The sequence below is a fragment of the Ursus maritimus genome, unplaced genomic scaffold (genome assembly GCF_017311325.1).
Source record: "Ursus maritimus isolate PB19 unplaced genomic scaffold, ASM1731132v1 scaffold_12, whole genome shotgun sequence".
In the NCBI taxonomy this organism is placed as follows: Eukaryota; Metazoa; Chordata; class Mammalia; order Carnivora; family Ursidae; genus Ursus; species Ursus maritimus.
The window spans coordinates 42,038,975-42,053,198 of NW_024423564.1; the positions used below are offsets into that span (position 1 = coordinate 42,038,975).

At 38.9% G+C, this 14,224-nt stretch overlaps 1 protein-coding gene across 1 annotated transcript in view; it reads right to left on the reverse strand.

Moving 5' to 3' along the window:
* MSH4 (mutS homolog 4) overlaps positions 1-14,224 on the reverse strand; it is an 80,838-nt gene that overhangs the window by 48,873 nt on the left and 17,741 nt on the right. The window contains exon 7 of the mRNA XM_008690707.2: positions 10,881-11,053. Within this exon, the coding sequence (XP_008688929.1) occupies positions 10,881-11,053 (173 nt within the window). The remainder of the gene's footprint in view (positions 1-10,880; positions 11,054-14,224) is intronic.

The window sequence follows — 14,224 nt, forward strand, 5'->3', positions numbered from 1 at the left end:
CTGTTACCTGATCAATGACAGGGCTTTCTGAGGACATTCCAAGATAGTATATGGTCCTGAGGTCTATTTGGAAATCCATATAGATAACATTTCAAGGGAAATAACCAGTGGGTTCTGACTGGATATTCATATAACCTTTTTTTTTTATGTTCAATTAGCCAACACATAGTACATCATTAGTTTTTGATGTAGTTAGTGTTCAGTGATTCATTAGTTGTGTATAACACCCAGTGCTCATTACAACACGTACCCTCCTTAATACCCATCACCCTGTTCCCCATCCCCCCAACCCCCTCTCCCTTCTGTAACCCTCAGTTTGTTTTCCAGAGTCCAGAGTCTCATGGTTTGTCTCCCTCTCTGATTTTTTCCCATTCAGTTTTCCCTCCCTCCCCCTATGGTCCTCTGCGTTATTATGTTCCACAAATAAGTGAAACCATATGACAATTGACTTTCCCTGCTTGACTTATTTCACTTAGCATAATCTCCTCCAGTTCCATCCATGTTGATGCAAATGTTTGTTAATCATCCTTTCTGATGGCTGAGTAATGTTCCATTGTATATACAGACCACATCTTTATCCATTCATCTGTTGAAGGGCATCTCAGCTCCTTCCAGTTTAGCTATTGTGGACATTGCTGCTATGAACATTGGGGTGCATGTGCCCCTTCTTTTCACTACATCTGTATCTTTGGGGTAAATACCTAGTAGTACAATTGCTGGGTCATAGGGTAGCTCTATTTTTAACGTTTTGAGGAACCTCCATACTGTTTTCCAGAGTGGCTGTNCCAGCTTGCATTCCCACCAAGAGTGTAAGAGGGTTCCCCTTTCTCCACATCCTCGCCAACATTTGTTGTTTCCTGTCATGTAAACTTTTTAAAGAAATGAGTTTCAGAGCTAAAAAAGAAGGAAACTCCAAAGAAGTAGGAAGAAAATCAGGAGATTGTATAATTGCAAAAACAAAGAAAGGCAGTAATTCAATAAGAAGAGATATTTAGCAGTATCACATAAGTTGGAGTTCAAATAAGAGAACTAATATGTGTCCATTAAATTTAACAACAATGAACGTGTAGGTGACTGTCTTAGACTGGTTCTTCAGAAGCAGATCCTGACATGAGGACTGATGTCCAAGTGATTTATTAAGAATGTGGTTCCAGGTGTATCTGGGTGGCTCAGTTGGTTAAGCGTCCAACTCTTGATCTCAGCTCAGGTCTTGATCTCAGGGTCGTAAGTTCAAGCCCTGCACTGGGATCCACAGGATGTGGAGCCTACTTAGGGGAACAAAACAAAACAAAACTGTGCTTCCAAATTTAAGAAACAAAATAGATGAACATATGGGAGGGGGGAAAGAGAGAGAGGGAAACCAACCATAAGAGATTCTTTTACAGATTTTATTTATTTATTTGAGAGACAGAGCAGAAGTGGGGGCAGGGGGGGTGGTGGAGCAGCAGAGGGAGAGGGAGAAGCAGGGAGTGATGAGCAGGGACCATGACGCAGGGCTCCATCCCATGACCCCGAGATCAAGACCTGAGCCAAGACACTTAACCGACTGAGCCACCCAAGCACCCAAGAGATTCTTAACAATAGAGAAAAACTGAGGGTTGTTGGAGGGAGGGAGGTGGGGGGATGGGCTAGATAGGTGATGGGTATTAAAGAGGGCACTTGTGATGAGCACTGGGTGTTGTATGTAAGTGATGAATCACTGAATTCTACTCCTGAAATCAATCTGCACTGTATGTTCATTAAAATTTAAATAATTTTTTAAAAACATGCTTCCAAGACAAAACAGGAAAAGAGAGAAGGACAGGGAAGGGAAAAATAATCTCAGGCAAAGTCCTATGGAAGGTAACTTCAACTGATCCTATAGAATTCTGGACTTCAAGTTATATTCAGGGTTTTCACCAAACCAATATAAAAAGAACAAGGTTTTATCTCATTGTGGTTTTGATTTGTATTTCCCTGATGATAAGAGATGTTGAACATTTTTTCATGTGTCTGTTGTTGGCCATTTGGATGTCTTCTTTGGAGAAATGTCTGTTCATGTCTTCTGCCCACTTCTTGACTGGATTTTTTGGTTTTTGGGTGTTGAGTTTGATAAGTTCTTTAAAGATTTTGGATACTAGTCCTTTTGTTTTTTTATTTTTTATTTGTTATATTAGTCACCATACAGTACATCCCAGTTTTTGATGCAATGTTCCATGATTCATTATTTGCATATAACACCCAGTGCACCATGCAATATGTGCCCTCCTTAATACCCATCACTGTCCTATCCCAATCCCCCAGCCCCCTCCCCTCTGAAGCCCTCAGTCTGTTTCCCAGAGTCCATAGTCTCTCATGGTTCATTCTCCTTCTGTTTACCCCCCTCATTCTTCCCTTCCTTCTCCTACCAATCTTCCTATTTCTTATGTTCCATAAATGAGTGAAACCATATAATTGTCTTTCTCTGCTTGACTTATTTCACTTAGCATAATCTCCTCCAGTCCCAAATTGTGGAAGGAGCTGAGATGCCCTTCAACAGATGACTGGATTAAGAAGATGTGGTCCATATATACAATGGAATATTACTCAGCCATCAAAAAGAACGATTTCTCAACATTTGCTGCAACATGGACGGGACTGGAGGAGATTATGCTAAGTGAAATAAGTCAAGCAGAGAAAGACAAATCAGTAATAGCTACAAAAGTTTCGGTTACGTATTGCTGATTCATTAGTTGTGTATAACACCCAGTGCTCATTACAACACGTACCCTCCTTAATACCCATCACCCTGTTCCCCATCCCCCAACCCCCTCTCCCTTCTGTAACCCTCAGTTTGTTTTCCAAGAGTCCAGAGGTCTCATGGTTTGTCTCCCTCTTGATTTTTTTCCCATTCAGTTTTCCCTCTCCTCCCTATGGTCCTCTGGTTATTATGTTCCACAAATAAGTGAAACCATATGACAATTGACTTTCCCTGCTTGACTTATTTCACTTAGCATAATCTCCTCCAGTTCCATCCATGTTGATGCAAATGTTTAGTTAATCATCCCTTTCTGATGGCTGGTAATGTTCCATTGTATATACAGACCACATCTTTATCCATTCATCTGTTGAAGGGCATCTCAGCTCCTTCCAGTTTGGTGAAGTATTGTGGACATTGCTGCTATAGAACATTGGAAGTGCATGTGCCCTTCTTTTCACTACATCTGTATCTTTGGGGTAAATACCTAGTAGTACAATTGCTGGGTCATAGGGTAGCTCTATTTTTAAGCGTTTTGAGGAACCTCCATACTGTTTTCAAGTGGCTGTACCAGCTTATTCCCACACCAAAGATGTAAGAGGTTCCCCCTTTCTCCACATCCTCGCCAACATTTGTTGTTTCCTGTCATGTAAACTTTTTTTTTTAAAAGGAAATGAGTTTCAGAGCTAAAAAAGAAGGAAACTCCAAAGAAGTAGGAAGAAAATCAGGAGAATTGTATAATTGCAAAAAAACAAAGAAAGGCAGTAATTCAATAAGAAGAGATATTTAGCAGTATCACATAAGTTGGAGTTCAAATAAGAGAACTAATATGTGTCCATTAAATTTAACAACAATGAACGTGCTGGTGACTGTCTTAGACTGGTTCTTCGAAGCAGATCCTGACATGGACTGATGTCCAAGTGATTTATTAAGAATGTGGTTCCAGGTGTATCTGGGTGGCTCAGTTGGTTAGCGTCCAACTCTTGATCTCAGCTCAGGTCTTGATCTCAGGGGTCGTAAGTTCAAGCCCTGCACTGGGAATCCACAGGATGTGGCCCTGACGGGGAACAAAACAAAACAAAACTGTGCTTCCAAATTTAAGAAACAAAATAGATGAACATATGGGAGGGGAAAGAGAGGGAAACCAACCATAAGAGATTCTTTTACAGATTTTATTTATTTATTTGAGACGCAGCAGAGCAGAAGTGGGGGCAGGGGGTGGTGGAGCAGCAGAGGGAGAGGGAGAAGCAGGGAGTATGAGCAGGGACCATGACGCGGGCTCCATCCCATGACCGAATCAAGACCTGAGCCAAGACACTTAGCACGACTGAGCCACCCTAAGCTACCAAGTTCTTAACAATAGAGAAAAACTGAGGGTTGTTGGAGGGGAGGGAGGTGGGAGGATGGGCTAGATAGGTGAGTGGGTATTAAAGGGCACTTGTGATGAGCACTGGGTGTTGTATGTAAGTGAATCACTGAATTCTACTCCTGAAATCAATCTGCACTGTTGTTCATTAAATTTAAATAATTTTTTTAAAAACATGCTTCCAAGAAAAACAGGAAAAGAAGAGACAGGGAAGGGAAAAAATAATCTCAGGCAAGTCCTATGAAGGTAACTTCAACTTTGATCCTATAAATTCTGGACTTCAAGTTATATTCAGAAGGTTTTCACCAAACCAATATAAAAAGAACAAGGTTTTATCTCATTGTGGTTTTGATTTGTATTTCCCTGATGATAGGAGAGATGTTGAACATTTTTGTCATGTGTCTGTTGTTGGCCATTTGGATGTCTTCTTTGGAGAAATGTCTGTTCATGTCTTCTGCCCACTTCTTGACTGGATTTTTGGTTTTGGGTGTTGAGTTTGATAAGTTCTTTAAGATTTTTGGATACTAGTCCTTTTGTTTTTTTTTTATTTTTTTTATTTGTTATATTAGTCACCATACAGAGTACATCCCCAGTTTTTGATGCAATGTTCCATGATTCATTATTTGCATATAACACCCAGTGCACCATGCAATATGTGCCCTCCTTAATACCCATGCCTGTCCTATCCCAATCCCCCAGCCCCCTCCCTCTGAAGCCCTCAGTCTGTTTCCCAGAGTCCATAGTCTCTCATGGTTCATTCTCCTTCTGTTTACCCCCTCATTCTTCCCTTCCTTCTCCTACCAATCTTCCTATTTCTTATGTTCCATAAATAGGTGAAACCATATAATTGTTCTTTCTCTGCTTGACTTATTTCACTTAGCATAATCTCCTCAGTCCGTCCATGTTGCTGCAAATGTTGTTATGTCGTTCTTTCTGATGGCTGAGTAATATTCCATTGTACATATGGACTACATCTTCTTAATCCAGTCATCTGTTGAAGGACATCTCGGCTCCTTCCACAATTTAGCTATTGTGGACAAAGCTGCTATGAACATTGGGGTGCATATGGCCCTTCTCTTCACTACGTTTGTATCGATGGGGTAAATACCCAGTAGTGCAATTGCTGGATCATAGGGTAGCTCAATTTTTAACTTTTTAAGGGACCTCCACACTGTTTTCCAAAGCAGCTGTACCAACTTGCATTCCCACCAACAGTGTAAGAGGGATCCCCTTTCTACACATCCTCTCCAATAACTGTTGTTTCCTGCCTTGTCAATTTTTGCCATTCTAACTGGCGTAAGGTGGTATCTCAGTGTGGTTTTGATTTGAATTTCCCTGATGGCTAATGATTTTGAACATCTTTTCATGTGTCTGTTAGCCATTTGTATGTCTTCATTGGAAAAGTGTCCATTCATATCTTCTGCCCATTTTTTGATTTGATTATTTGTTTCACGTGTATTGAGTTTGAGAAGTTCTTTGTAGATCTTGGATACTAATCTTTTATCTGTAGTGTCATTTGCAAATATCTTCTCCCATTCCATGGGCTGCCTCTTAGTTTTTTTTTACTGTTTCCTTGGCTGTGCAAAAACTTTTTATCTTGATGAAGTCCCACAAGTTCATTTTTTCTTTTGTTTCCCTTGCCTTTGGAGATGTGTCATGAAAAAAGTTGCTGTGGCCGATGTCAAAGAGGTTGCTGCCTATGTTCTCCTCTAGGATTTTGATGGATTCCTGTCTCACATCGAGGTCTTTCATCCATTTGGAGTTTATTTTTGTGTATGGTGTGAGAGAGTGGTCAAGATTCATTCTTTTGCATGTAGCTGTCCAATCTTCCCAGCACCATTTATTGAAGAGACTGTCTTTTTTCTATTGGATGTCTTTTCCTGCTTCATCGAAGATTAGTCGACCATACAGTTGAGGGTCCATATCTGGGCTCTCTATTCTGTTCCATTGATCTATGTGTCTGTTTTTGTGCCAGTACCATAGTGTCTTGGTGATCACAGCTTTGTAATATAGCTTGAAGTGAGGCATTGTGATGCTCCCAGCTTTTTCTTTTCCAACATTTCCTTGGTGATTCGGGGTCTTTTCTGGTTCCACACGAATTTCAGGATTGTTTGTTCCAGCACTTTGAAAAATGGCATTGGTATTTTTATCAGGATGGCATTGTAAGTATAGATTGCTCTGGGTAGCATAGACATTTTAACAATGTTTATTCTTCCAATCCATGAGCATGGAATGTTTTTCCATCTTTGTGTGTCTTCTTCAATTTCTTTCATAAGTGTTCTGTAGTTTCTAGAGTATATATCCTTTACCTCTTTGGTTGGGTTTATTCCAAGGTATTTTATGGTTTTTAGTGCTATTATAAATGGAATCAATTCCCTAATTTCTCTTTCTAGGGTTATATTGTTCGTATATAGGAGAGCAACTGATTTCTCTGCATTGATTTTGTTACTGAATTGTTCTATGAGTTCTAGTAATTTGGGGTGGAGTCTTTTGGGTTTTCCACATAAAGTATCATGTCACCTGTGAAAAGAGAGTTTAACTTCTTCTTTTCCAATGTGAATACTTTTTATTTCTTTCTGTTGTCTGATTGCTGTTGGTAGGACTTCTAGTACTAGGTTGAACAATATTGGCAAAAGTGGATATCCTTTCGTGCTCCTGATCTTAAGGGAAAGGCTCTCAGCTTTTCCCCATTGGGAATGATATTCCTTGTGGGCTTTTCATAGAAATTGTGGGTTTTTATGAAATTGAGGAATGTACCCTCTATCCCTACACTTTGCAGAGTTTTAATCAGGAAAGAATGCTGTATTTTGTCAAATGCTTTTTCTGCATCAATTGAGAGGACCACATGGTTCTTGTCTCTTCTCTTATTAATGTGTTCTATCACACTGATTGATTTGCAAATGTTGAACCACGCTTGCATCCCAGGGATGAATCCTACCTGGTTGTGATGGATAATCCTTTTAATGTACTGTTGGATCCTATTAGCTAGGATCTTGTTGAGAATTTTGGCATCCATATTCATCAAGGATATTGGTCTGTAATTCTCCTTTTTGATGGGGTCTTTGCCTGGTTTGGGGATCAAGGTAATGCTGGACTCATAGAATGAGTTTGGAAGTTTTCCTTCTGTTTCTACTTTTTGAAACAGCTTCAGGAGAATAGGTATTATTTCTTCTTTGAATGTTTGGTAGAATTCCCCAGGGAATCCATCAAGCCCTAGACTCTTGTTTTTTGGGAGGTTTTTGATCACTGCTTCAATCTCCTTACTGGTTATTGGTCTATTCAGGTTGTCAATTTCTTCCTGTTTCTGTCTTGGTAGTTTATAGGTTTCCAGGAAGGCATCCATTTCTTTCAGGTTGCTTAATTTATTGGCATATAGTAGTTGATAATAATTTCTATATTATTCCATAATATAGAAATATAATATTATTCTAGAATATGTTCTATATTCTATATATTCTATAATATATAATACATAATATATAATATTCTATATATTCTATAATATATCATATACAATATACATATGATATATAATAATTGTTTCTATTTCCTGGGTGTTAGTCATGATCTCTCCCCTTTCATTTGTAATTTTATTAATTTGGGAACTTCCTCTTTTCTTTGGGTAAGTCTGGCCAGTGGTTTATTGATCTTATTACTTTTTTTAAAGAACCAGCTTCTAGTTTGGTTGATCTGCTCTACTGTATTTCTGGTTTCTAATTCATTGATCTCTGCTCTAATCTTAATTATTTCTTTTCTCATGTGTGGCTTAGGCCTTCTTTGTTGTCCCTCTCCAATTCTTTAAGGTGGAAATATAGATTGTGTATTCTAGATTTCTCTATTTTTTTGAGAGAGGCTTGGATAGCTATGTATTTCCCCCCCTTAGGACCGCCTTTGCAGTATACCATAGATTTTGGACTGATGTGTTTTCATTCTCATTGCTTTCCATAAATTGTTTGAGTTCTTCTTTGATTTCCTGGTTGGCCCAAACATTCTTAAGCAGGATGGTCTTTAGCTTCCAAGTGTTTGAATTTCTTCCAAATTTTTTCTTGTGATTGAGTTCCAGTTTCAAAGCATTGTGGTGTGAGAATATGCAGGGAATAATCTCAATCTTTGGTATCTGTTGAGATCTTATTTGTGACCCAGTATGTGGTCTATTCTGGAGAAAGTTCCATGTGCATTTGAGAAGAATGAGTATTCTGTTGTTTTACGGTGGAATGTTCTGTATATATCTATGAGGTCCATCTGGTCCAGTGTGTCATTCAAAGCTCTTGTTTCTTTGTTGATTTTCTGCTTAGATGATCTGTCTATTGCTGAGAGTGGAGTGTTGAGGTCCCCTACTATTAACGTATTATTATCAATATGTCTCTTTATTTTGGCTAACAGTTGGCTTATATAATTGGCTGCTCCCATGCTGGGGGCATAGATATTTATAATTGCCATATCCTCTTGTTGGATACATCCTTTAAGAATAATATAGCATCCTTCTGTATCTCTAACTACAGTCTTTAGCTTAAAATCTAATTTGTCTGATATGAGAATTGCTACCCCAGCTTTCTTTTGAGGTCTGTTGGCATGAAAAATGGTTCTCCATCCCTTCACTTTCAGTCTGGATGTATCTTTAGGTTCAAAATGAGTCTCTTGTAGACAGCATGTGGATGGGTCATGTCTTTTTATCCAATCTGCAACCCTGTGGTGTTTTATGGGAGCATTTAGGCCATTCATGTTAAGAGTGATTATTGAAAGATATGATTTTAACATCATCATGTTGCCTGTGAAGTCCTTGTTTCTATAGATTGTCTCCGTAAATTTCTGTTCTATATCACTCTTGCAGTCTTTCTCCTTTTATAGAACCCCCCTTAATATTTCTTGTAGGGCTGGCTTGGTGGTCACATATTCTTTCAGTTTCTGCCGGTCTTGGAAGCTCCTTGTCTCTCCATCCATTCTGTATGACAGCCTTGCTGGATAAAGTATCCTTGGCTGCATGCTCTTCTCATTTAGTACCCTGCGTATGTCTTGCCAGCCCTTTCTGGCTTGCCAGGTCTCTGTGGACAGGTCTGACCTCATTCTGATGTTCCTCCCTCTGTATGTAAGAAATCCCTTCCCCCTCGCTGCTTGCAAAATCATCTCCTTAGATCTAAGATTTGCAAATTGTACTATTCTATATCTAGTGTCAGTCTATTCTCATTGATCTTGCGAGGGGTCCTCTCTGCCTCTTGGACACAAATGCTTGTTCCCTTCCCCAGATTAGGGAAGTTCTTAGCTACAATTTGCTCAAATATATCTTCTAGATATCTTTCTCCACCCCCTTGGGGATCCCAATAATTCTGATACTGGAATGTTTCATTGAGTCACTAATCTCTCTCAGTTTGAGACTAGGCTTCTAACTTGTTTTTCCCATGCTACCTTGTTTTCCTTCTTTTCTATCATCTTATCCTCTAACTCACTAATTCGTTCTTCTGCCTCGTCTACCCTGGCAGTCAGGGCATCCAGTTTAGACTGCATTTCATTCATAGCATTTTTAAGTTTGGCCTGATTGGATCTCATTTCTGCTCTTAGAGATTCTATATTGTCGTTAATATTTTTCTCAAGCCTAGATATTGCCTTGATAATTGTTACTCTGAAGTCTATCTCTGATATCTTGGTTATATCCATATCCATTAGTTCTGTGGCAGAGGCCACAGTCTCTGATTCTTTCCTTTATTGGGGGTTCCTCCTCTTAGTCATTCTGTTGAGGGGTGGTTGAGGGAATGTACGGAGTCCAAATTATTGACCACAACCCAAGCAAGATGCACCTGTTTTATATGGACCTTAGGGTTGTTGGCCTCTTGTTCTTCCAGCCTGTCTTCTGGGGGAGGGGCCTGCCACACTGTTATTCAAGCAACCCTGTTTGGGCAGGGGATGGGCTCAGTGAAAACCGGTTTTTTGGGGCTTTTGTTCTCTGGTGGCTTTCCTTGTCTCTTCCGAGAGTCAGAGCAGAAGTGCCTGTACCCAAACCTCTGTCTCAGAACAGAGAGATCGCAATCGGCTTTCCACTGAGCTCTCCAGGCCACACTGTCTCCATTTCTGTCTGCACTGCTAAAAACCCACAGCGTCCTGGGTTGTGCGTCCCACAGCAGCTCTCCCAGTCCTCACTCCCAGGGCCGGGCATGTCTCTGCCCTTTGTGCTTCTAAAACCACCAGCTGCCCCTGGTTTGCCCACGTGCCCCCATAGCTCCAGGTTTCAGTATTGGGGGACTGTCCTAAAATCCTTTCCCCACGGCTAGTGGTCTGCAAGTGTGTGCCCCGTCCCCAGAGCGGGAGGTTTTTGCCTTCCCAGTGTAAGTTCATGGAGGCTCCCTCCCTCTTCCGTTTATCTTCTGATATCTGACTGCAGAATCATGGCTTCCTGATTCATACCTCGAGACCAACTACCGGAGATATTCTGTTTGTAGAGATCCAGATGTGTCTTTTTACATCTCAGGCTGATTTCGTGGGTGTTCAGAATGGTCTGGTAGATATACAGCTCAATTCAGGGGACTGGCTGAAATAGGGTCTCCTACTCCTCTGCCATCTTTTTTCATCCCTGGCAATTCTCTTACCTTATGCTATGAGGATTAAATTGTGCCCCCCAGAAAGATATTTTGAAGTCCTAAACCCTGGTATCTGTGATCTTATTGGAAATTAGACCTTTACAGATGTAATCAAGTTAAGATAATGTTATTAGGATGAGCCTTAATCCCATATGACCAGTATTTTTATAAAAAGACAATGTATTTTTTTAATAATTTGTATTCATAAAATTAGATGATATTCATTTACCTGACTGAAGTCCAAAAAAGAGTTCCTCATCTTGAAGTAGTTCTTGAACACAATCTAATCTCATGTTAATGGTTTCAATATCAACTAGAGGTTCTAATATATTAGAACGAAGTCTTCTACTCCCTCCAGGAGTCTTAGTATAATTTAGAACACCAAAGAGTGTGTGATTATTCCTTTGAAAACACAAATTAGGAAAATTTCATTAAGTATACAAGGGAAAATCCAAAAAAGTTACCATTTAACTTTCTAAATAATCCTATAATCTACAGTAGTGATTCTCAAACTTTAATGTGCATACAAATCACACAGAGAATTCTAAGTCTGAGATAAGTAAGTCTGAGATGAGGCCTGAGAATATATTTTTTAATAAGATCCCAAGTATGCTATCAATGAGCAATGCTTTAATTAACAAGGGGTAGACAATATCTTCTTGTATTTAATGACTTTTTTCATAGGTCAGCTAGAATATTCAGACTAATAAAAATGTTCTAGTCCATGGTATTCCATCAATAATAGCAAGATATCAGTAATATATCCTTTACAGGGGAAAAGAGCTTTCACATTGATAAAAATGAGTATTTAATATAATCACTTTGTTCTAATTAAGAAGTTAGAGAATTGCAAATAAAAGAGAAAGAAAATAATTTCAGGTACAGAAAGTGTTAAAAACAAACAGAACAGGACTGCATAGAGAATGACCAGGAGGACTGCTTTAGTTAAGTTGGTTGAGAGAGACCTATATGTGCATAGTTGAATTCAAAAGTTATCCATGCAAAGATGATGATGGGATGCAGATGATATTGACAGTGGTGGTGAGAAATGAACACTAAGTATATGCCAGGCAATATTCTAAGCACTTTACATATATTAACTTATTTAATTCTAATAATCATAGTATGAAGTAGATGCTATATGTAACCACATTTTACAAGGGAAGGAACTGAAGTGCAAAGAAATTAACTAACTTGTCCAAGGTTTCCTAATAATTAAATAACAAGAAAAGAGTTATCAGTTAAAAAGGGCCAAGTAGAACAGTAATTTAAGCTCAGGAAGCCTTTTTGGATCTAGAACCAAAAAGATCAAGGTTGGTGAACTTTGCAAATGAAAGAAAATGGAGGGAGATGAAGAAGCTGAGGGAGGCCAGGACAAAGAAGTCCTTGTGGGCCATAGTAAAGAGTCTGGACTCCATTTTATTTTATTTTTATTTTTAAAGATTTTTATTTATTTATTTGACAGACAGTGAGAGGCAGTAAGAGAGGGAACACAAGCAGGGGGAGTGGGAGAGCGAGAAGCAGGCTTCCCGCCGAGCAGGGAGCCCGATGCGCGGCTCGATCCCAGAACACTGGGATCATGACCTGAGCCGAAGGCAGACGTTTAACGACTGAGCCACTCAGGCGCCCCTGGACTCTATTTTAAATGTAATGGGAGCCACTGGAAGATTTTCAGCAGCAGACTTCCAACATCTGATTTCAAGTTTAAAGGATCACAGTCTGCCCACTAAATCAAGAATAGACTAAGTGTAGGAGGGTAAAAAGAAGGCAGAGAAACAAGTCAGGAGCTATTATAGTAGTTCAGGCCAAAATGATGGAGGCAATGGTTAGGGTTATAGCCTTGGAAATGGTAAGATATGATCCAGAATTGGTATGTATTCCAAAGATTGAGTCAAAGGGATTTACTAGTGGACTGAATCTGGGTTGAGAGAGGGTAGAAAACAAGAATGACTCTTAACTTAGTCACCAGACTAGCAGATTTCTAGTATATTAATTTTTTTAAAGTAAACTTTATCCCCAGTGTAGGGCTCGAACTCACAACCTTGAGACCAAGAGTCATATGCTCTACCAACTGAGCCAGCCAGGTGCCCCAGTATATCAATTTAAACAAATTTTTAGAGAACTACTCAAATCAAGTCCTGGCCAGGGGTGGGGGTGGGGTCATCACAGGCATTTACTTTTTGAGAACTGGGCTTCTATAGGAACCAAGGAAGTGAGCAGCAAACCAAACCTGCCATTTGCTATAGAAATTAAAGGGTGAAACTGCTCTGAACAGGTGACAAGTCTACAGAAGCATTAGAGCTATTCAGATAGTTCAGCAAGTAGAATATCCATCTTTTAACCTGATATTCTTTGGTTCAAGTCTGTAAAAAGACTTCTCAATTTCTCCTCTTCAACTATAATATGAACTCCTAGAGGTCAAATATCCTATCATGTAATATACAGCAGGACCTCAAGCAATGTTTGACAATGATAATGATAAATAATGATGAACTATGAAATGTGACAAAGTATAAAACACTTTGTAGTAATTACCAGCCTTGGTTATTGACTCTATGTTACTCTATGTTATTATAACATAGAAAGTAAATGACAGAGTAATTTTTCCAGATATTATTTTAATACTTTTAAGTAGCAAGAAGAAAAAATATTACTTATTCACTAAGCTGAAAAGGAATAATAGCTACAATTAACTATAAATTCTTTAATGATTTTAGACCATCATTAGTCAATGGAACTGCAAAGGAACCGAGGCCACTATCCTGATGGATAACTAAAGGTATTAAATACAGTACTACTCTTACTAAAAGTAGTATCAACAGTACCTAGATAAACTGCTCTTGATGATCAGAGTATACGTAATTAACAAAATTAGACAGCCTATGTTTCTAAGTTTGCAACAGCAAATAATGTCTGGCAATTTCACATAATGGAAACTGAACCCAAGATAAGAATATACACAGTAATAGAGATATTTAAACAACTATGGCTCTAAATTTGCACTGAGCACTTAAGGTTTCAATTGTCTAAAGTACTCTTTATTCCCTTCAATACTCTTTTAATACTAAAAATCATAATCATTTTAAGTTTATCCCTTTCATTGATGTCTAATGTTATATTTAATTACCAAAAGCTAATTATTTAACTACTCTAAGCTTCCTTACTCCGAACTTGCACTTTACCAATCAGTAATACTAAATAGCTTTAGTTTCCTTGTACATACCATATTGTTATAATGAAAATCATACTTTCAAGACGTGGTTTTTTACTGTCTTACCACCTTTTCTACTTCATCTGGATAACTTCTATTTATATTTCAAGACTTACCTCAGGTATTATCTCCCCTAGAAAGCCTCTCCTAATTACTTCCCTTTTACCCTTAACCTAAGCCCAATTAACTCTCTCTCTGCTATGATCCCATCATTTTTATGCAAATTTTACCACCATACTTAGTACATGTTAATAATACTGTCTATGTGTTTCCTCCTCTAGACTGTAATTCCTCAAGGAGAAAAACCATGGCTTGCGGCGCCTAGTGACTCCGTCGTTAAGCGTCTGCCTTTGGCCCAGATC